At 37.6% G+C, this 16,750-nt stretch overlaps 3 protein-coding genes across 9 annotated transcripts in view; all 3 read left to right on the forward strand.

Moving 5' to 3' along the window:
• The window catches only part of ppfibp1b (PPFIA binding protein 1b), a 33,083-nt gene extending 24,026 nt beyond the window's left edge, over positions 1-9,057 (forward strand). For 5 of the 7 annotated variants that reach the window (XM_042495576.2, XM_042495578.2, XM_042495579.2 and 2 more), the window contains 12 exons: positions 287-319; positions 966-1,107; positions 1,956-2,087; positions 2,323-2,473; positions 3,042-3,153; positions 3,491-3,579; positions 4,727-4,849; positions 5,486-5,611; positions 5,691-5,879; positions 6,252-6,416; positions 7,201-7,266; positions 7,977-9,057. In XM_042495576.2, coding sequence (XP_042351510.2) covers positions 287-319; positions 966-1,107; positions 1,956-2,087; positions 2,323-2,473; positions 3,042-3,153; positions 3,491-3,579; positions 4,727-4,849; positions 5,486-5,611; positions 5,691-5,879; positions 6,252-6,416; positions 7,201-7,266; positions 7,977-8,060 — 1,412 coding nt within the window. In that variant the 3' untranslated portion in view covers positions 8,061-9,057. The remainder of the gene's footprint in view (positions 1-286; positions 320-965; positions 1,108-1,955; positions 2,088-2,322; positions 2,474-3,041; positions 3,154-3,490; positions 3,580-4,726; positions 4,850-5,485; positions 5,612-5,690; positions 5,880-6,251; positions 6,417-7,200; positions 7,267-7,976) is intronic. The other 2 variants (XM_042495577.2, XM_042495582.2) reach the window with 1 other exon arrangement.
• A 1,051-nt stretch (positions 9,058-10,108) lies between these two features.
• endouc (endonuclease, polyU-specific C) lies at positions 10,109-16,539 on the forward strand. Its single transcript, XM_042496093.2, has 8 exons — positions 10,109-10,233; positions 10,454-10,510; positions 10,599-10,698; positions 10,777-10,888; positions 10,983-11,104; positions 12,588-12,700; positions 13,556-13,706; positions 14,761-16,539. Exons 1-8 carry the CDS (start codon positions 10,223-10,225, stop codon positions 15,034-15,036), a joined length of 942 nt encoding a protein of 313 aa, XP_042352027.2. The 5' UTR covers positions 10,109-10,222; the 3' UTR covers positions 15,037-16,539.
• The window catches only part of polr3b (polymerase (RNA) III (DNA directed) polypeptide B), a 28,587-nt gene continuing 28,236 nt past the window's right edge, over positions 16,400-16,750 (forward strand). Inside the window, exon 1 of the mRNA XM_088079954.1 lies at positions 16,400-16,538. Within this exon, the coding sequence (XP_087936080.1) occupies positions 16,467-16,538 (72 nt within the window). The 5' untranslated portion in view covers positions 16,400-16,466. The remainder of the gene's footprint in view (positions 16,539-16,750) is intronic.

Raw genomic sequence — 16,750 nt, forward strand, 5'->3', positions numbered from 1 at the left:
TTTTTATTTTCCCAAGCCACACCCGCGGAATATACTATATGGACCAAGACCATAATTTGCAGCCCACACAAACTGTGGTCCCCATTTAATTATGGAAGTCTGTTTCTGTGCTGTCTTATGCCCTTCTTTCTGTGTATGTGCCTTTTTTTGTGTGTGCACTGTACACGTGTATGTTTGTTCCACCTCTCCAATCTTGTTCTTATTTCAATCATAATTTCTGCCCTTTGTTTTGTTCTTTTTCTGTTGGACCCTGTCGTGTGTTGTGTGTGCTTTGTAACACATGAAGACCGCAGCCGGAGTGCAAGTGCGCCTATGCTAGGTACAGTATGGACCACAGGTCATTGCAGGGTTGCAGTAGTTCTCTGAAGGAAACAAAGGAAACTACTGACTATATCCTGTATCGCTGTTCGCCTATATGCCTTCTCTCAACTCATCCATTCAGCTCATCTCTTTATCATATCACGTTTCAGTGCTTCAACAGCCACACCCTCACTACCCACTGCTGCACAAATGTTGAATGTCCAACATACAGAGAGTCTGTTGTTGATTTACCTGTGTGCTTGCATGTATTTGTTTACACTCTTTTGTTTCCATCAAACCTTTCCTGCAAAAAAAAAAGTCTGTTTTCAAGATCCAGATTATCAGATTAAACGATTTATTTGGATCTTGAGGGCCTGCGACTAAAAATCTAAAATAAAACAACTAATAAGCCTTATTTTATTCAATAGAATAAGACTATTTTTTCCAGTCTTAGTCAGACATCCAGCTGTGTCTGATGCATGCGGGTATTTGATGCCCATCGCCTGACCTCTTGTTCTGTCTAGGTCTAGGAGACGCCATGTGTCTGTCTGAGTGTTTTCCGGGTCTCTACTCTGACCCCGTGCAGCAGCTCCGTCTCCGTCAATCTGTGCACGTCTCCCGTACTGATGCTCATGATGATTTTCTGTGGCCGTTTGTTTGTGCAGCTGAAACAGAGCGACAGGGCACTGACCATCTGGATCTAGCCGGGCTGCCACAGAGGTCTGCCAACAGCGACAGCACCCACACACTCCCGACGACCCCAGAGGGCAGGAAAAAATCCAAAGGAATAAAGAAACTCTTTGGGAAGTAAGTAGAAGGCTACATGAGAATCTTCAGCTCTTGATTCAAAGAAAAGTGAATAAGTAACTGTTTAATTAAGTGAAATTAAAAACTTAAATGTATATAGGATAATGAATATAAATGTAAATGTGTAAAATTAAACATTCAACTCGAAATATGAAAAATGTGCAAAAATAATTTTTCACTGTGGCCATTTTTTTACTTTACTTTTCCAAAATGCATTCTTTTTTGCTCAAGGTTTTTTTATTAATATTTAGAGATATACAAATATAGTTTATCACAGATGTTATTGGAAAAAGAATGACAATATGTGCCCCCCAACCCAATATTTTTTCTTCAGCACAGCCCCATTCCCACTGTACCATCAACAAAGAAACTTTAGTTGGACAGAAAATTACAAGTGCATATAAACAAAATCAGTTTGACAATGATAGAAGGTAAGACACAAAATAAAACAAGTGAAATTTGCAAAATTTGACTGAAAAAAAAATCATGACAGAAACAAAAAGGCAAAAAAAAACCTCACAAAAAAAACAACTTCTTGAGTGGAAAGATCATGTACACATACATATATACACACATAGTAAAAGAAAAAAACAGGCAAACAAGCAAAAATAAATAAATGAATTAAAGAAAAAAAGAAAAATGAAAAGAAAAAATTGAATTTGGGAAAAAAGGAAGGTTGTTGTAAGTAACAGAGTGTTATAAAGAATCAGTTATGGGTTTATCTTATTGAAATGGGCTATAACAGGTTTGCATGTGAGTGTAAACACATTCACCTTTCCTCTCTGGCCATATTTTAAATGATTGTTGCGATGTTTTAATATATATGTTGAATATCATATTTTTGTAAGGCTAAAAAGAAGTCAGTCTACCACCTTTAACCTGGATGACAACCTACCAGAGGGCGAGTTCAAGAGGGGTGGAGTGCGAGCCACAGCGGGACCCAGACTGGGCTGGTCTCGTGACCTACAAAGAGCCAACAAGTAAGTCTGTGCATTCAGCCTGAATAATGAGACTCAGAATGTGGTTTGCTTGTTTTGGATTTCTGGTGTTCAGTGAAATTCAGAGATCATGTGATTACTTTTTTGGGACGACATCAAAAAAGCTTGAACTATACCAATAAATCTATGCATCTGTTTCTTTTTATATACAGTTACAAAGATGTGGCAGCATACCTTTTGAAAGTTTGACCTTTCCGTTCTCATTTCTTTTTCTCAGTGATGTTGATGCTCCCTTTGCACGCTGGTCAAAGGATCAGGTGTGCGACTGGCTGCAGGGGCAGGGCCTCGGCCTTTATGTGAACATGGCCCGTGTGTGGATCTCCTCTGGACAGACGCTGCTACAGGCCTCCCAACAGGACCTGGAGAGGGTGAGACGCCAGAGTAATTTAGCAATCATAAACTTACTACTGGGGGTATATTGTTTTTTCAGGACCAATACCGATTATTAGTAGTTAATGAGACTGATAACAGGTATTTGGACCCGATATGCTTTTACAACAAAAAAGAAAATATTTCTTTCAATATTTAGAATGTGTAATATAACAAACTCCAACAGAAAACGTTGTTTTAATGCCTTTAGTAAATGTTTAATCAAAACTGAAACTTACAACATCATATACAGCAAGATCCCAGCAACTATTTAAAAAAATGAAGTCAAGTGAAAATTTAAATAAAAAATGACTTAATAAAAATAGCTAACTGAGGTTTTACAAAGTAAAAATTCCTCCCATGCTGACACTTTCTTTGCACCTTTTAATTTATTCATTCTATTGGGAATCATTAAAATTAAATGCTTATATAGATAATACACAAACGGCCAAATATCTTCCCCAATGATACGCCAGGCTGATAATGTGTCGACCCCTACTTAATACAGTACGTAGTACCTCAGGGATGCTGTGTGTGATCCCTGCCTGTCTTTTTGTGGATGTTCAGGAGCTCGGCATCAAACACCCGCTGCACAGAAAGAAGCTGCAGCTGGCTCTGCAGGCGCTCGGCTCAGAGGAGGAGGATAATAAGGGGAAGCTGGACTACAACTGGGTGACGAGTGAGTAACATGAAGACATGATGCCTTAAAGTTATCAACGCTCTACGGGTCAAAGTAAATCTGAGGCCTTTTTTCCCTCTTGTTGGCTACTTCAATGTTGAATCATTACATGAGAAAAACTTGGTCACAAAGCAACAGAATTCAACATCAAACAAACAATGCACATTTAAAACACATTTTAAAAACAATACACATGAAGCAGTTTTCGAACACACGAACTTTCACCAGGAACTAGGAGCCACTTGATCAGAATGGCTTTCCTGATCACTGATGTCCAGTCCGTTGACCAGGTTTGACCTCCTGCTTATGAGACTTTGCTCTGTCCTGTTGTTCTCAGGATGGCTGGATGACATCGGTCTGCCGCAGTATAAGACCCAGTTTGATGAGGGGAGGGTGGATGGTCGCATGCTGCACTACATGACAGTGGTGAGTGTTGAAAACGAGACACATACGCTCCCTCAGCAGACCGCAGGGATACGGTCTGATGACAGTGTCATCTCAGTTTAGGATTAGTGCGTAGTGAGTCTGAATCGCTGGACTGGAGAAGGCCTGGTCTCAACATCCATATTTGGGACAATGCAGAAGTCACACCAGCGTCTAACCTTTGTTCAAACTCTGATTTCTTTACAAATTTTCCTTTTTTAAAATTGTTTTTACTGCACAGTCTGTTATTTACTATCAATTCAGTGTCCCAACTTCAACTAAACTTTGCTCTTTTGTTGGATTGAGTTGGGCAGAGCGAGGGTTGCAGCTTTTGGGGCTCCAGCTTCAAATGTTTTCTCAAAAGCCCAGAATCCATGCCAAAGAAATCCAATATAATAAGGAAGTAAATGCTCTTTTGTTGGCCGTAATATTTAATTCAGATTTTTGAAAGTCACATTGGCATGGTTGGGAGTCCTTGATTTGGATTTAGAGTTGCCCAGATTGTTATGGCATGTATTCCACTGTAGCAGATTTGTCATCTAAACTAGTGGTTTCCAACTGTTCCAGCTACTGAGTCCAGATTTCTCTTTAGTTACTGGTTCAGGGTCCGCACTTACGAGAAATTACCACATATTCAATTTTATTTAACAAAATTTAAATAACATGTTGACTTAAAACACAATGAAATGAACTATATCCATGAATGAAGTGTTAGTTAAAACCAGGGACATTTCTAGCATTTGAAAAAGAAAACAGGCATGTTTTTATTTATTCATTTTTATCTTTTGGGGAGATTTTCAAATTTCCGATGATACTCAATAACATGATGTGGGACAAACACTTAATGCGTTTTCCCGAAGTCACTCAGGGAGGCTCAAGGAAAAATACTTCAAAAAAAAAAAAAAGCCAGCCTGTTTTTCACAAACTTGGCCATGGTCCATTCACAATGGACCCACGACCCACTTTTGCACCACAAGTTGGGAACCACTGATCTAAGCATAGTATAACAGAAATAGGGTTTTGAGATTAGTAATACTGTTCACACCAAATGCATATGGCTTGAAAAATAGAACAAATAGCTCCTGTAAATGGATAATAAATCTCTCTCTGCTGCTTCAGTAAGTCACTAATGTCTAACTTTGTCCCTCAGGATGACCTGCTCTCGCTGAAAGTAGGAAGTGTCCTGCATCACCTCAGTATCAAGAGAGCCATCCAAGTGCTCCGACTCAACAACTATGAGCCCAACTGCTTGCGTCGGAGGCCATCTGACGAGGTACGTTCACCTTAACTGTCAATTTAGGAATGAGCAGCCTGTTCTTCTGCAATGACCAGCTGTCTTAAAAAGCCTTGAATTTAATATTCTCAAATTTCAGGCCTTAAAAAGTCTTCAATTCATCAGCAAAGCCTTAAATTTGGTCAACAAAGGTCTTAATCTTTTTGCTTGTCCTCTCACAGTGATGTTGCTTATTATGCATCGTACTGTGTTCTGGCTGTTATCATCAGACTGTCTGTGATGGTCGTGGTTTTCATTCACACACACACTGATCAAAAGCCACTATATGAGGTCATTGAGAAAGGTTTGGACTTTTTTAGGTTCTTCTTTCAATTTTGTAAGAGCAGTCAAACTTTGCAAAGCCACTGTGTGTAAAATATTTCAGTTATTTTTCTACCTACTTACTGAGCTTAAATTATAGTAGGAGTTTTTGTTGTGACCAAAAGGCAGCATGTGAGGCCACTGAGAAGTGTTTGAACTCTTAATGCATATGGCCTTGACGTTGGCATTAAATTTAATTCTAGGTGGTATTAAAAAGGTCTTGAAAAGTCTTAAATTTAACTTTGAGAACCCTGGAGGTACCCGGTTTATAACTTTGCATTTTCTTCATCTTTTCTCTGTGTTTTCTGCCCACAGAACAACATTTCTCCAGCAGAGATTTCCCAATGGACCAACCATCGGGTGATGGAGTGGCTGCGGTCTGTGGACCTCGCTGAGTACGCTCCCAACCTGAGAGGCAGCGGCGTGCACGGAGGCCTGATGGTGAGACAGTCCGAGGTTTCTCAAAACAGAAATTCTCTCCTAAAAGTATCCGCACCTAATACATCTCCTCTTCCTTCAGGTTCTGGAGCCACGGTTCAACGTGGAGACCATGGCTCTGCTGCTGAACATCCCCCCCAACAAGACGCTGCTGCGCCGCCACCTCGCCACACATTTCAACCTGCTCATTGGCTCAGAGGCTCAGCAGCTCAAACAGGAGTGTCTTGAAAACCCAGACTACACTCTGCTCACTGCCACCACTAAGGTCAAGGTAATGCAAATTATCGGTGTTTCTAAATAGTGCTCCACTTCTCTTATAGTAGTTAAAAAGGTTACCGGGTTAATAAATATCTAAGAAAATCAAAACTTTGGGTTTTACATAATAATGTGATGACGGAAATGTACATTCTTATAAGCAATAAATTCAGTTGAAATAAGAGACTACTCCAAGACTTAATAGGCTTGAATGCAACTATGCAGACTCTCTATCGAACGAAACATCTTTAAATTACCTTTCAATGACCTCTTAAAGTTTTTAAGGGAACCCTGATGGATATGTGCATTCCAGTTTGCAAATCTAAATGCAGCAATATAAAACTGAAATAATGAATTTCTTTATGTTCTCTCTCCTCGTTCATACCAGCCAAGGAAACTGTCATTCGGTAACTTTGGCAGTCTGAGGAAGAAAAAGCAGGATGATAACGAGGAGTACGTGTGTCCGATGGATGTGGAGATGCCAAAGGGACGAAGCTTTCAGAAAGGCTTCGAGCTCCAAATCTACGAGGACGACCTCGACAGGCTGGAACAGGTGAGCTCCTTCTTCAAAGTGTCTGTTCAAAGATGATTTTTATGAAAACTTACAACATCAACAATCATGTACCTAATGTACAGTGTCTCTGAAATCTATATATGTCAGAGGCCTTTCTGCATTAACCCTCTGAAGCATGAATTGAAGACACCTTTACAAGTATTGAAACCTTTGAAATCTGAGCAAATTTGCTTTCTTTTGAAAGCTTGAGGGGACAAAAAGCAACGAGCAGTTTAGCAAGAAATGAATGAGTGCACGAAATCAAGGAAAACTTTTTAAAAGAAGCAAGAGAAAAATGCTTCAAAAATCATATTTAATAATATATGTACCATAAATATATATTTAAAATTGTTTTAAATAATTATTATTTTAAGCACTTTTTTAGTTCATTCACTACTTTTTTCATTTAACTTATTTTCTTTCAGTTTTAATTTTCTTGTATGTATGTATATATATATATATATATATATACACATACATACATATATTCATTTATTTTTGCAAATTTGCTCATTGCCTTCTGCCTATGCTTTTGAAAGACATGAAGCCAATTTGCTTAGGTCTTGTTGAAAAATATTCCTAATTTTAATGAAGTTTGGTCTTTGTGTGTGTGTGTGTGTGTGTGTGTGTGTGTGTGTGTGTGTGTGTACATTGTCACCACTGTTGTTTGGAAGGTGACTGTTTTTTTACAAGACGTTCACTCAGTAGAAGTATCTGTTCATGTTCAGTGTTTACATTAGGGGTCTCAGTTTATTGAGTTTGAAAGCTGCGTCTCGTTTCACAGATGGAGGACTCTGAGGGAACTGTGAGACAGATTGGAGCTTTCTCCGAGGGCATTCAAAACCTAACGGTGAGAATATATGGACTCTAAATCCAAATTTCCGGACTTCACCGCACTTGCAGAGATCTGTCCAAATGCACAATTCATCCAGTCCACAAGGGTCCTCAAGCTGGAAAACATAGCATAAAACATAACTAAATAGAAAAAATAAATAGAAAACATGTGTGTGTATTTATATATATATATATATATATGTACTGAAAAGTTTAATAGGTAGTAGTAGCATAATTTCTACTTTACCTGCTTTATCACTTGAATGCATAAACAAAGTGCACATATAGGACAAAGATTTGCAGATCAAAATCAAGATTGGATTTGGTGATTTAATCCAATTTCAAAATCAGTTTTTTCTTTTGAACAACCTTTATTCAAGATGTGATCCAATGGGATAGCTAAAATACAATCAGATCACTTTTGAGCAACTGGGCCCTGGCTTTTAAAAGATAGAGGAGATGATACTCTGATGGGTTGAATTCATGTTACACGCACAAAATGCCATTCATGAATAAATGGACTAAACACAACCCACTTATGCCTCACTTTGTGCCAGATTATGCACCATTTTAACTAACAAAAGCGGAGATGGACACACTAAATTCACTTTCACTTCGTTTACAGAAGGTCCTGAACGGTGACACGGACACATAAACACGTTGTAGTCATTGATAACATTGTTTTGTGAGCTTAATATATTTTTTCTGCATTGTGCCTTTTCCCAGAGCATGCTGAAAGACGACGAATTCTTCAAAGAGGCTTCAAATTCACCGAACCTCAGTGTGACAGATGAGGACTCCAACGCCTGAGACCGTCAGCACCACGAGACCTGGTCCTGCTGTGAACGAAACCCTGTGCCAACCCTCTCCACTCGCACACAGACTTGTCTCAACAAATCCCCCAAAATGCTCCCACTTTTCTTTTTTTTAGTGTTACATTCAGAGATGAGCCAAAAGTATTAGTGTCTTTTGTTTTTTTTCAGTTTTAAACAATGGTGTCGTGAAAGCCTGCAGTCCAGTAGCCACTATCACTCCTGAACTTCGTCTCCATGACTGTCGTCTGATGACAGGGAACATTTGGGGCAACACCACTGCTTGCCTGCCAGCTGGTTTCTGGAGATATTTTGTACGTAGTTGTGTTCTGGCACCTTTCTATTTATAATAGAACAGATGTGTCGACCAGCAGGAAAAAAAGACATCAAAATATGCCAATATAGATTTTAATATATGTCTTTTTAATTGCCTTCTGACTGTAGAAATATTAAAAAAAAAAGAAGTAATATGCTGAGAAGATTTCTCCGATATTTAGAGGTTGGTGTAAATTAAAAACTCCGAAACAGCTGCTATGTTTTCTACAGAACTAAACCCCGCTAATTACATGGGAATTGTCATATGTTTTATCCTACGCTGAACATTTTAAAGGTTTTAGCTCAGCAGTACTATTCTATAAGTATTTGCACCAATACATCATACAGTACAAAGTCTGATTAATATCAATGCATGATATTTGAATTCATCACATTTATACAAGAGCTTTTTGTTTATTTTATTTTTTACCATGAATTGATTTTTAATGGAAAATGTCTGTCGGCTGACACAGAGTTATTTTTGGAAAAGCATCGTGGTGTATTCAGATTTGTGAGATAAAGTCAGGTTTTTTTCAAAATAATAATGTCACATTGCAACCCTCGACCATAAATGAGAAGTTAAACTGTGTTTTGGGGTTTTTCTCTCTGTCTTTCTCTTTTCTTTTCTTTTTTTTTTTACGTTTATCCATTTCTAAGATCAATAAAGTAATTTAAATCAGTTTGGATTTGTCAAAAGTCTTTAACCCAGAGGAAAAAATAGATGATGGGAAATTGCTAAATAATGAAAAAAGTAAAATTTTTGTCTTAAAAATATGTCTGATAAAGAGTCTATAATGTGATCTCTTTACTACAGATTTAGGCAATAAAATGAAATATATCAACCAGATTCCATCTCAATATATCAATTATGATTTCAGATTTCACAACTACATTAGATGATTCAAACTTTTGGAAACAGAGACTGGACAGGACATCTGGTTAACATTAGTAAATTATCACTTTAGCTCATAGCTGTGCCTTTAATTCTCTTATATAATTCATATTTTAACATCCACTCTATACTAGTTGTATATATGTATTATTTTATTTTATTTATTTATTTTTTGTATTTATTCCTCTCATATTTTAACTTCTACCCTCTACTAGTTGTATATACTTAATATTTTATTTATTGTTTTTTTGTATTTTTTCCTCTATCTGTATTCATTTGTCTTGAGTAATTCATATTTTAACGTCTACTCTATACTAGTTGAATATACTTAATAGTTTATCTATCCTGTTTTGTATTTTTTCCTCTCATATTTTAACTTCTACTCTATACTAGTTTTATATATTTATTATTTTACTTATTTTTTGAATTCCTCTCATATTTTAACTTTGCTCTATACTAGTTTTATATATTTATTATTTTACTTATTTTCTTATTTTTTGAATTCCTCTCATATTTTAACTTCTGCTCTATACTAGTTGTCTATACTTAATATCTTATTATTCTTTTTTTGTATTTTTTTCATCTCTCTCTGCACTTCCTTTTATGTCTTGTATAATTCATATTTTAACTTCTACTCTATACTAGTTGTATATACTTATTATTTTATTTATTCCTTTTTCTGCCCCGTATATTTTCCTTTCTATTTATCTGCAATATATTTATGTCTTCCTGCTGCTGCAACACCTGAATTCCCCCTTTGGGGATCATTAAAGGTCTAATATCTCAAATCAGTGAGTCAGAGCGCCCTCTGGTGGCTGTGCACATGACTCAGCTTTGCCCGTGCTCAGTAAACAGACACGATCCTGCGCCTGCAGGACATGCAGTGGGTGGAGACTGGACTTTAAGTCAAACAGAGCATTTCACTGCAGGAGTGGAAACTTGCAAGAAGCATCATGGCTGCAAGGTGTGTATTTTATTTTTAATCTTTATTTTTAAACTAATCTGAATTCATCTAAAAATGAACGACCTTCCTTTAGACAAGTTCAGTTTAGTCTTTTAATGACTGTATAACAATATCATTTTTCTTATTTTTTGACAACAGACCAAATTAGTTGAGAGAAAGTCGAGTTGTTTTTTTTTTAATTTCCACTGTGATAAAAATGTGTCAAATGTGCCGTGTGCAGGGTCTGTGGAGTTCTTGCCCTTCTTGTTGTGTTTCTCAGTGGACTGAATGCATCAAGGTACAGCAGCCAAGAAGAACATTTCTCATGAGTTATTCTGTTTGTTGAGTTAAAAAGAAAGATCAGTTTTCTGAATTTTTCCTAACAGACCAGCTGTAAACCAGGAACTATCCAATCTTTTCAATGAGCTGTGGAGGCTGGATGTGAATCGTTTAACGCCTGCCGTAGACTACACAATCTCTGTTCAGGTGTGTAAGTCTGCTCTTATTCAGACAGCACCGGTCCTCTGTTTTTACAAAGATACACTCTGTGTTTAAACTGTCCAGGGCAGAGCTGGCTTTGTAAACCAGGGCAGCCACGTTGTTCCAGATCACGCCTCACTGCCCCTGTTCTCCAACGTCAACGAGAACAAACTGAAGAACATAACCACCGTCTCACGTAAGTGTCTAGTTTTCCTCCTTTTTTTTTTAGGTCTAAAAATCCAGCTCGCTGTCAGACCTCACTGTGATGAATGTGATTTCTGTGCCCTCAGGATTCATGAAACTCCTGGACAACTATGAGCGGTCGACAGGCGTGACTGAGCGAGTCACAACAGAGGAGCAGACGGAGATTAATCTCTTCCTGGATGCCGTCTTAGAGACAGAAGTCATGAAGGTATGTTTGACGTGTTACAACCAGTTGCATCTAACAACCCATTTACATCTGAACAGTTACCATAAAACTTCATTTGGGACAGGCTGATATATGAGACAGGCTTTTAATTCCTTTCACACAAAACTGTTGCTCAGCAAAGATGGGAAATAAAATGTATTAAATTGAGTCTTACAAATAAGCCTCGTCAAAAAAAGAAACCTCAAAACCTTTTCTGGAAGAACAATTTTGGAACCCATATTTCTAGGTGTCGGTATGATATGTTTTGAGACAGCAGCTGAACTCCAGAGGGGTTTTCGTCTCTTCCTGCCTCACTGCGGCGCTGAACACATTATTTCAGGATGTTAGAGAGAAAAAAACATGTGAAACATCTGTGTGCAGCTGAGGAATGCTGCGTTGGCCCAAACTGAGCTCCCCGAAGAGGATCAGTGGAAAAATGTGGCCGTGCAGTTCCTGTTGTATTTGGAAGAAAGGCTTGTTTGTTAGATGGACCTGAAGGCTGCAGTTTGACATCGGGACAAAAGTCTTCTCCAGAGGACATTTACAGTTTAGTATTTGACTCCATCTGTTACTTGAACTTTTTTAAAAATATAAGAGGTTTTGTCACATACACATTCAAACACAATAGTGCAGTGAAGTACAGTTACCATCTCTTTTAATGTAAAAATTAAGGCCTTGATTGGTATTAAAATGTGTTAAATTCATCTGTAATAAGTCCTAAGAATATGAAGACATGGAGAAAATGACTTTATGAATCTATTTTTTCTGCTGTTGTATTGTAAAATCTCAAAGTTAACAGTAACTTTAAAAAATATCTCAAATGCCTCCACATCAACATCACCAAAAGTTTATGTTACGATAAGTATTTGGGCAAAATTCTTCCTAACCCTACGTGATTGATGCCGGTTAATTTTTTTCTTTAATTTTCGTTCCAATGGGCCTTAAAAAGTCCTTAAAAGACTTGAATCTCACTTGCCTTAAGCTGCAGAAACCCTGTTAAAGTGTGACACTTTTTTTTTTTTTAAACATACACAAACAATAAATATAACAACATTTGAAAGAGGTCATGGAGAAAAAAATAAAATAAATAAAATCACTGCAGTAAAATGTCAATTTACTATAATATAAAGTTGCTTTTTCAAATAATATAAGTGCTATGTAAACAAGAGCAGTATTGTTCTAAATATTGTTACAATAGGTCCTCAATGAGTGTTAGCAAAATCCCATACAAGCTTTTCCCCAAAAATAGTTGAGGTTGATATGATCTTAAAACATGTTTCTGATACTTTTATCTCAGATAGTTGGAATATTCTTGAAAATTCTGCAAGATGCAAAAAAATCAATAAATAATTACATTTTTTTTGGATAAAGTTTAAAATAACTGTATGCTTAAATGCATCTGAATATGAATGATGTTTTTGTCTGTTTTGGTATCCAGAGTCGGGTTTGCATTGATGTGTATTTTATAAGTGTGATTTGTCCACAGCGAGCTCATCAGTACCTGGTGAGCAAAGGAAAGTCCAACTCCAACGTGATGCTCTTTAAGAGTCAGCTGCGTCTGATCTGGTTCCACCTCTACCACAGACAGAGAAACACGGGGTGAGACGCCCAAACATCAGATCGTTAAGTCTATTTGTCGAACAGTTTGTGCACAGACAGCAATGACGGGATTTACTGTGATTTTTTCAAAAATTTGATTTATAAAATGCTTTCAGCCATTGTTTTCAGGTTGTCAGTAGGATTCTTGTAAACAGGATATCTCATGGACACCTTGAGGGAATTTCTTCAAATTTACCACAAACGTCCACTTGGACTCGAGGATAAAATGATTTGATTTTGGTGGTCATAGGTCAAGGTTAAAGGTCACTGTGGCCTTGTCTGTCTCATTCTTGTGAATCTGGTATCTCAAGAAGAGCTCAGGGAATTAATTCAGATTTGACACAAACATCCACTTGGATCCAAGGAAGAACTGATTTGATTTTGGTGATCGAAGGTCGAAAGTTCAAGGTCACTGTGACCTTGTCAGTCTCATTCCTGTGAACATGATATCTCAGTAACGCGTTGAGGGAATCTCTCCAAATTAGGCACAGACGTTCGAGTAGACTCAAAGATGAGTTGATTTGATTTTGGTGGTCAAAGGTCACGGTGACATTGCATTAGTCTCATTCTTGTAAAAGCGATATTTCAACAACACCTTGCATCCATCTTATTTTTGTGAATGCAATATCTGAAGATGGCCTTGAGGAAGTCTCCTATAATTTGGCACAAAAGTCCATGTGGACTTAAGAATGACCTGGTATGAATCTGATTGTCGAAGGTCATGGACACCTAATACAGCATGTTTTGGGCCATAACTATAGAGCCCTTAAGAACCACCTTAAAACTGTGCTGATTGTATAGATCTTCTGTGTGTGAGGCATCCATGTGTTATTTTGTGCTGTAAACATTCACCAGACTGGACTCCTGTGGATTCGAGCATGTGTTTGTTGGAGAGACAAAATCTGGAACCGAAATCATCGGTTTTCATAACTGGATCCAGTTCTACCTGCAAGAAAAAAACAGGCACCTGGACTACAAAGGATACAAGGCCAGAGACCATGACCTGGTGAGTATAACAGCTGCATTTCTCTGTGTATCAATATAACCTGTTGTCTCTGTCTTTGTTCCTTGATTCTGCTAACGGTCATGTCTAATGTTTTTGAAGGGAGACAGTAACACCTCAATACTTGAAAATATGAAGCTACAGTCAGCAGCCAGCTACCTTAGTTTAGCGTAAAGTCTTGAAACAAAAGTAAAGCTGCTGCTCTCAGCTGGTGCAAATTAAACAAATGAGGTATAACATATTGAATTAGTGCGTTTGTTACCTTTGGACAGATTCAACTGTCTCTGGTCTTTATGCTAAGCTAAGCTAACAGGCTGTAGATTTATATTTACTGTACACAAATGAGAACGGTATCAATCTTTTGGTCAAATTCCTTATTCAGATCCCAAAATGTAGAACTATATTTTCAGTTTGATTCTTAAGAAATATTTTGGACAAACTTTGCAAATTTGAGGGTTAGGGTTGTTTTTTCTGGCTTTATGTGGGAAAAAAAAAAGTTGAATTCTGGAAAAAAAAACTATTTTGTTGTTTTGTCATCATAAAACAACAATCAGGCTGCTGTGTGAACTGTGGGGCATCTCAAACATGTGATATTTAATCTATTCCATCCCAGTGTCTGTTGATTTAAAGTGTCAGGTCTAATAAAAAAAAATGAAACTGCTAAACTGATAAATACCGTGCTTAATATATTAACTGCTGCATCTTAAGAGGAAAAAGGTGAGAAATAAAAGAAATTCGACATATTGACACCCTGTCCTCCTTCAAGTCCCCTTTGAAAACAAACCTATTTAAGCTGACAAGTTCAGTCTGATTTTATGGTGACACACACATCTTGATTTGCACTCATGATTAATTCCTTTTAATGAATATATGCCTAGTTATGACAATGATTTTGTCTTGTTATTACATTAATTTATTACTGTATATTAATGATTGTTTGTGGATGCATTGCTGCTTGTTTTTAACTGTTTTGTAAGGCGTCCTTACGTGCTTTGAAAGGCATCCGTAACTAAAAAGTATTATTGTTGTTATTATTATTTTTATTATCCATCCACAGCCCGATCAAGACGACCATGTTCTGAACCTCCAGTTCAGCTGGCACAGTATCGTGAAGCCCGTTGGCAGCGCCTTCATAGGGACCAGCCCTGAGTTTGAGATGGCGCTCTTCACCATCATCTTCCTCATGAACACAGAGAGGAGCACCACAGTGCTGGTCAACATCGACCAGTGTCAGATGGAGCTGGTGGTCATCAGGCATGGACGCTCCCTCGGGACGGCGTACCCTAAGCTGCTCAGCAGCAACAGCAGACATGTTCGACAGCACGGACACTGATGAGGAGGATCCCCTGAAACTTACATCGTAATAATGTTCAGAAGCCCAGAACAAACAAACGAGGGTTATCCTTAATCTCAGTCCAAGAACGTAATCAGCCCAAAGTATTTTAATCTTTTCAGATCCTCCGTCCGTTCCAATGGACATAACATTTCTAGGATGTCTACATCTATGACACCTGTCTATCAACTCCACCTCAAAGCACAGAATTATTTGATTTGATGTCTGTAAGCCAATCACAGTGTTCCACCTCATCTAAGGTCGACTGCAGTGGGGCCACGCCCTTTTTTAATAAGTACTGCCGACCGTGAGGAAAGAGGGAACATTTCAGTCTATTATTCATATACTTAAAATACACAATTTGTGTTCAAACAGCTTTAAATGTAACTATCATGAAAGATTTACAGCTTTTATTCAGGATTTTTAAAAAAAATAGTCATCCGTTGGAATGGCCGATGTTTCTGAATGTCAGCAGAAAATGTAAAGGAGAAATGCAGTTTAAACGGGGAAATACTGTTCGGGTTTGATTGTCAGTGAATCTTATTGATTATGTTCACAGAACATTCATCTTATTGTTTTAATGCACCACTTTATTCATGGATATCAGTTAATTATTCATGAAAAATAAATAATCTCATGTTTTTGTCCCAAAAATGTCTGTTAAGACCATTTGTTGTCCTTTTTTTAAAAAAAATTGTCACAGATTCTTCGTCCATTGGAAGTGACAGAAAAAAAACCCACATTATGATGTATCCTAAATCTATCTATCTATCTATCTATCTATCTATCTATCTATCTATCTATCTATCTATCTATCTATCTAAATATATATCAACAATTTACAGAGGAAATCTGTCATCATAATATTTTTGGTAACATAATTGGGTTCAGTCTAAATGGGTTAAAGAGTTGACGTGGTTTCCTGTTGAAGATAGAAATATATTGTTAAAACACATAATGGTCTATAGGGTTATGCAGGGTTTATGTCCAAATTATTTTACCAGGTATTTTCAGTAATGTTTTGGAAACTTAAGCCCTGAAAATGAGGTTAGTTTATCTAACCTGAAACAACCAAAACTAAAGAAGGGAGAGTTACATTTCTCCACACGTAGGATGTATGTAGGATGTCATTTTTGGTTTGTCTTTCGGGGTAAAGGTTTTTAGTAAGACAGTTTGTGATTACTACATTTTTTTTAATCCAGGAATAAAATCGCTTGAGTTGACAGTGCGGCCATTATTTCCTTAAAAAAACAAAATAGCATCAAAAAATCACAAAAAGCGGAACCCTTTCTTTGGTTCCGCGCGCCCGGACGCTTTTCAGCGGAACACACCAGAGAGGCGCACGTTTGGCTCGTCTTCCGGCGCCGTGTGTCAACAGAGGCAGTTTGAGCGGAGTTTAATGTCTTTTCTGTTGCACAGGAGGAATAACAATGGAGTTGCTCGGAGGAGAGTTTTGTGACATGACTCCTCAGGAGCTGGCGGCTCCTGTCAACACTGTAGCGGTGAGTCAATAACGTAAATACAGACGGAAAGACTCAAACCACGAGCGCAGGGAAGCTAGCATTGATGCTAGCAGCGCAGAGAAACAAACAAATCATAACAAACACGTTTATGCTCGGTGCGGACGGCGACAAGAACCTAAACTACAGACAGTTTCACTTTATTTTGGACTATGTCATGTATTAACATGTTGTCAGATTTTAATTAGCAACGT

Source organism: Plectropomus leopardus, chromosome 7, assembly GCF_026936395.1.
Source record: "Plectropomus leopardus strain MGB_pleo_1.0 chromosome 7, ASM2693639v1, whole genome shotgun sequence".
NCBI classification, from domain to species: Eukaryota; Metazoa; Chordata; class Actinopteri; order Perciformes; family Serranidae; genus Plectropomus; species Plectropomus leopardus.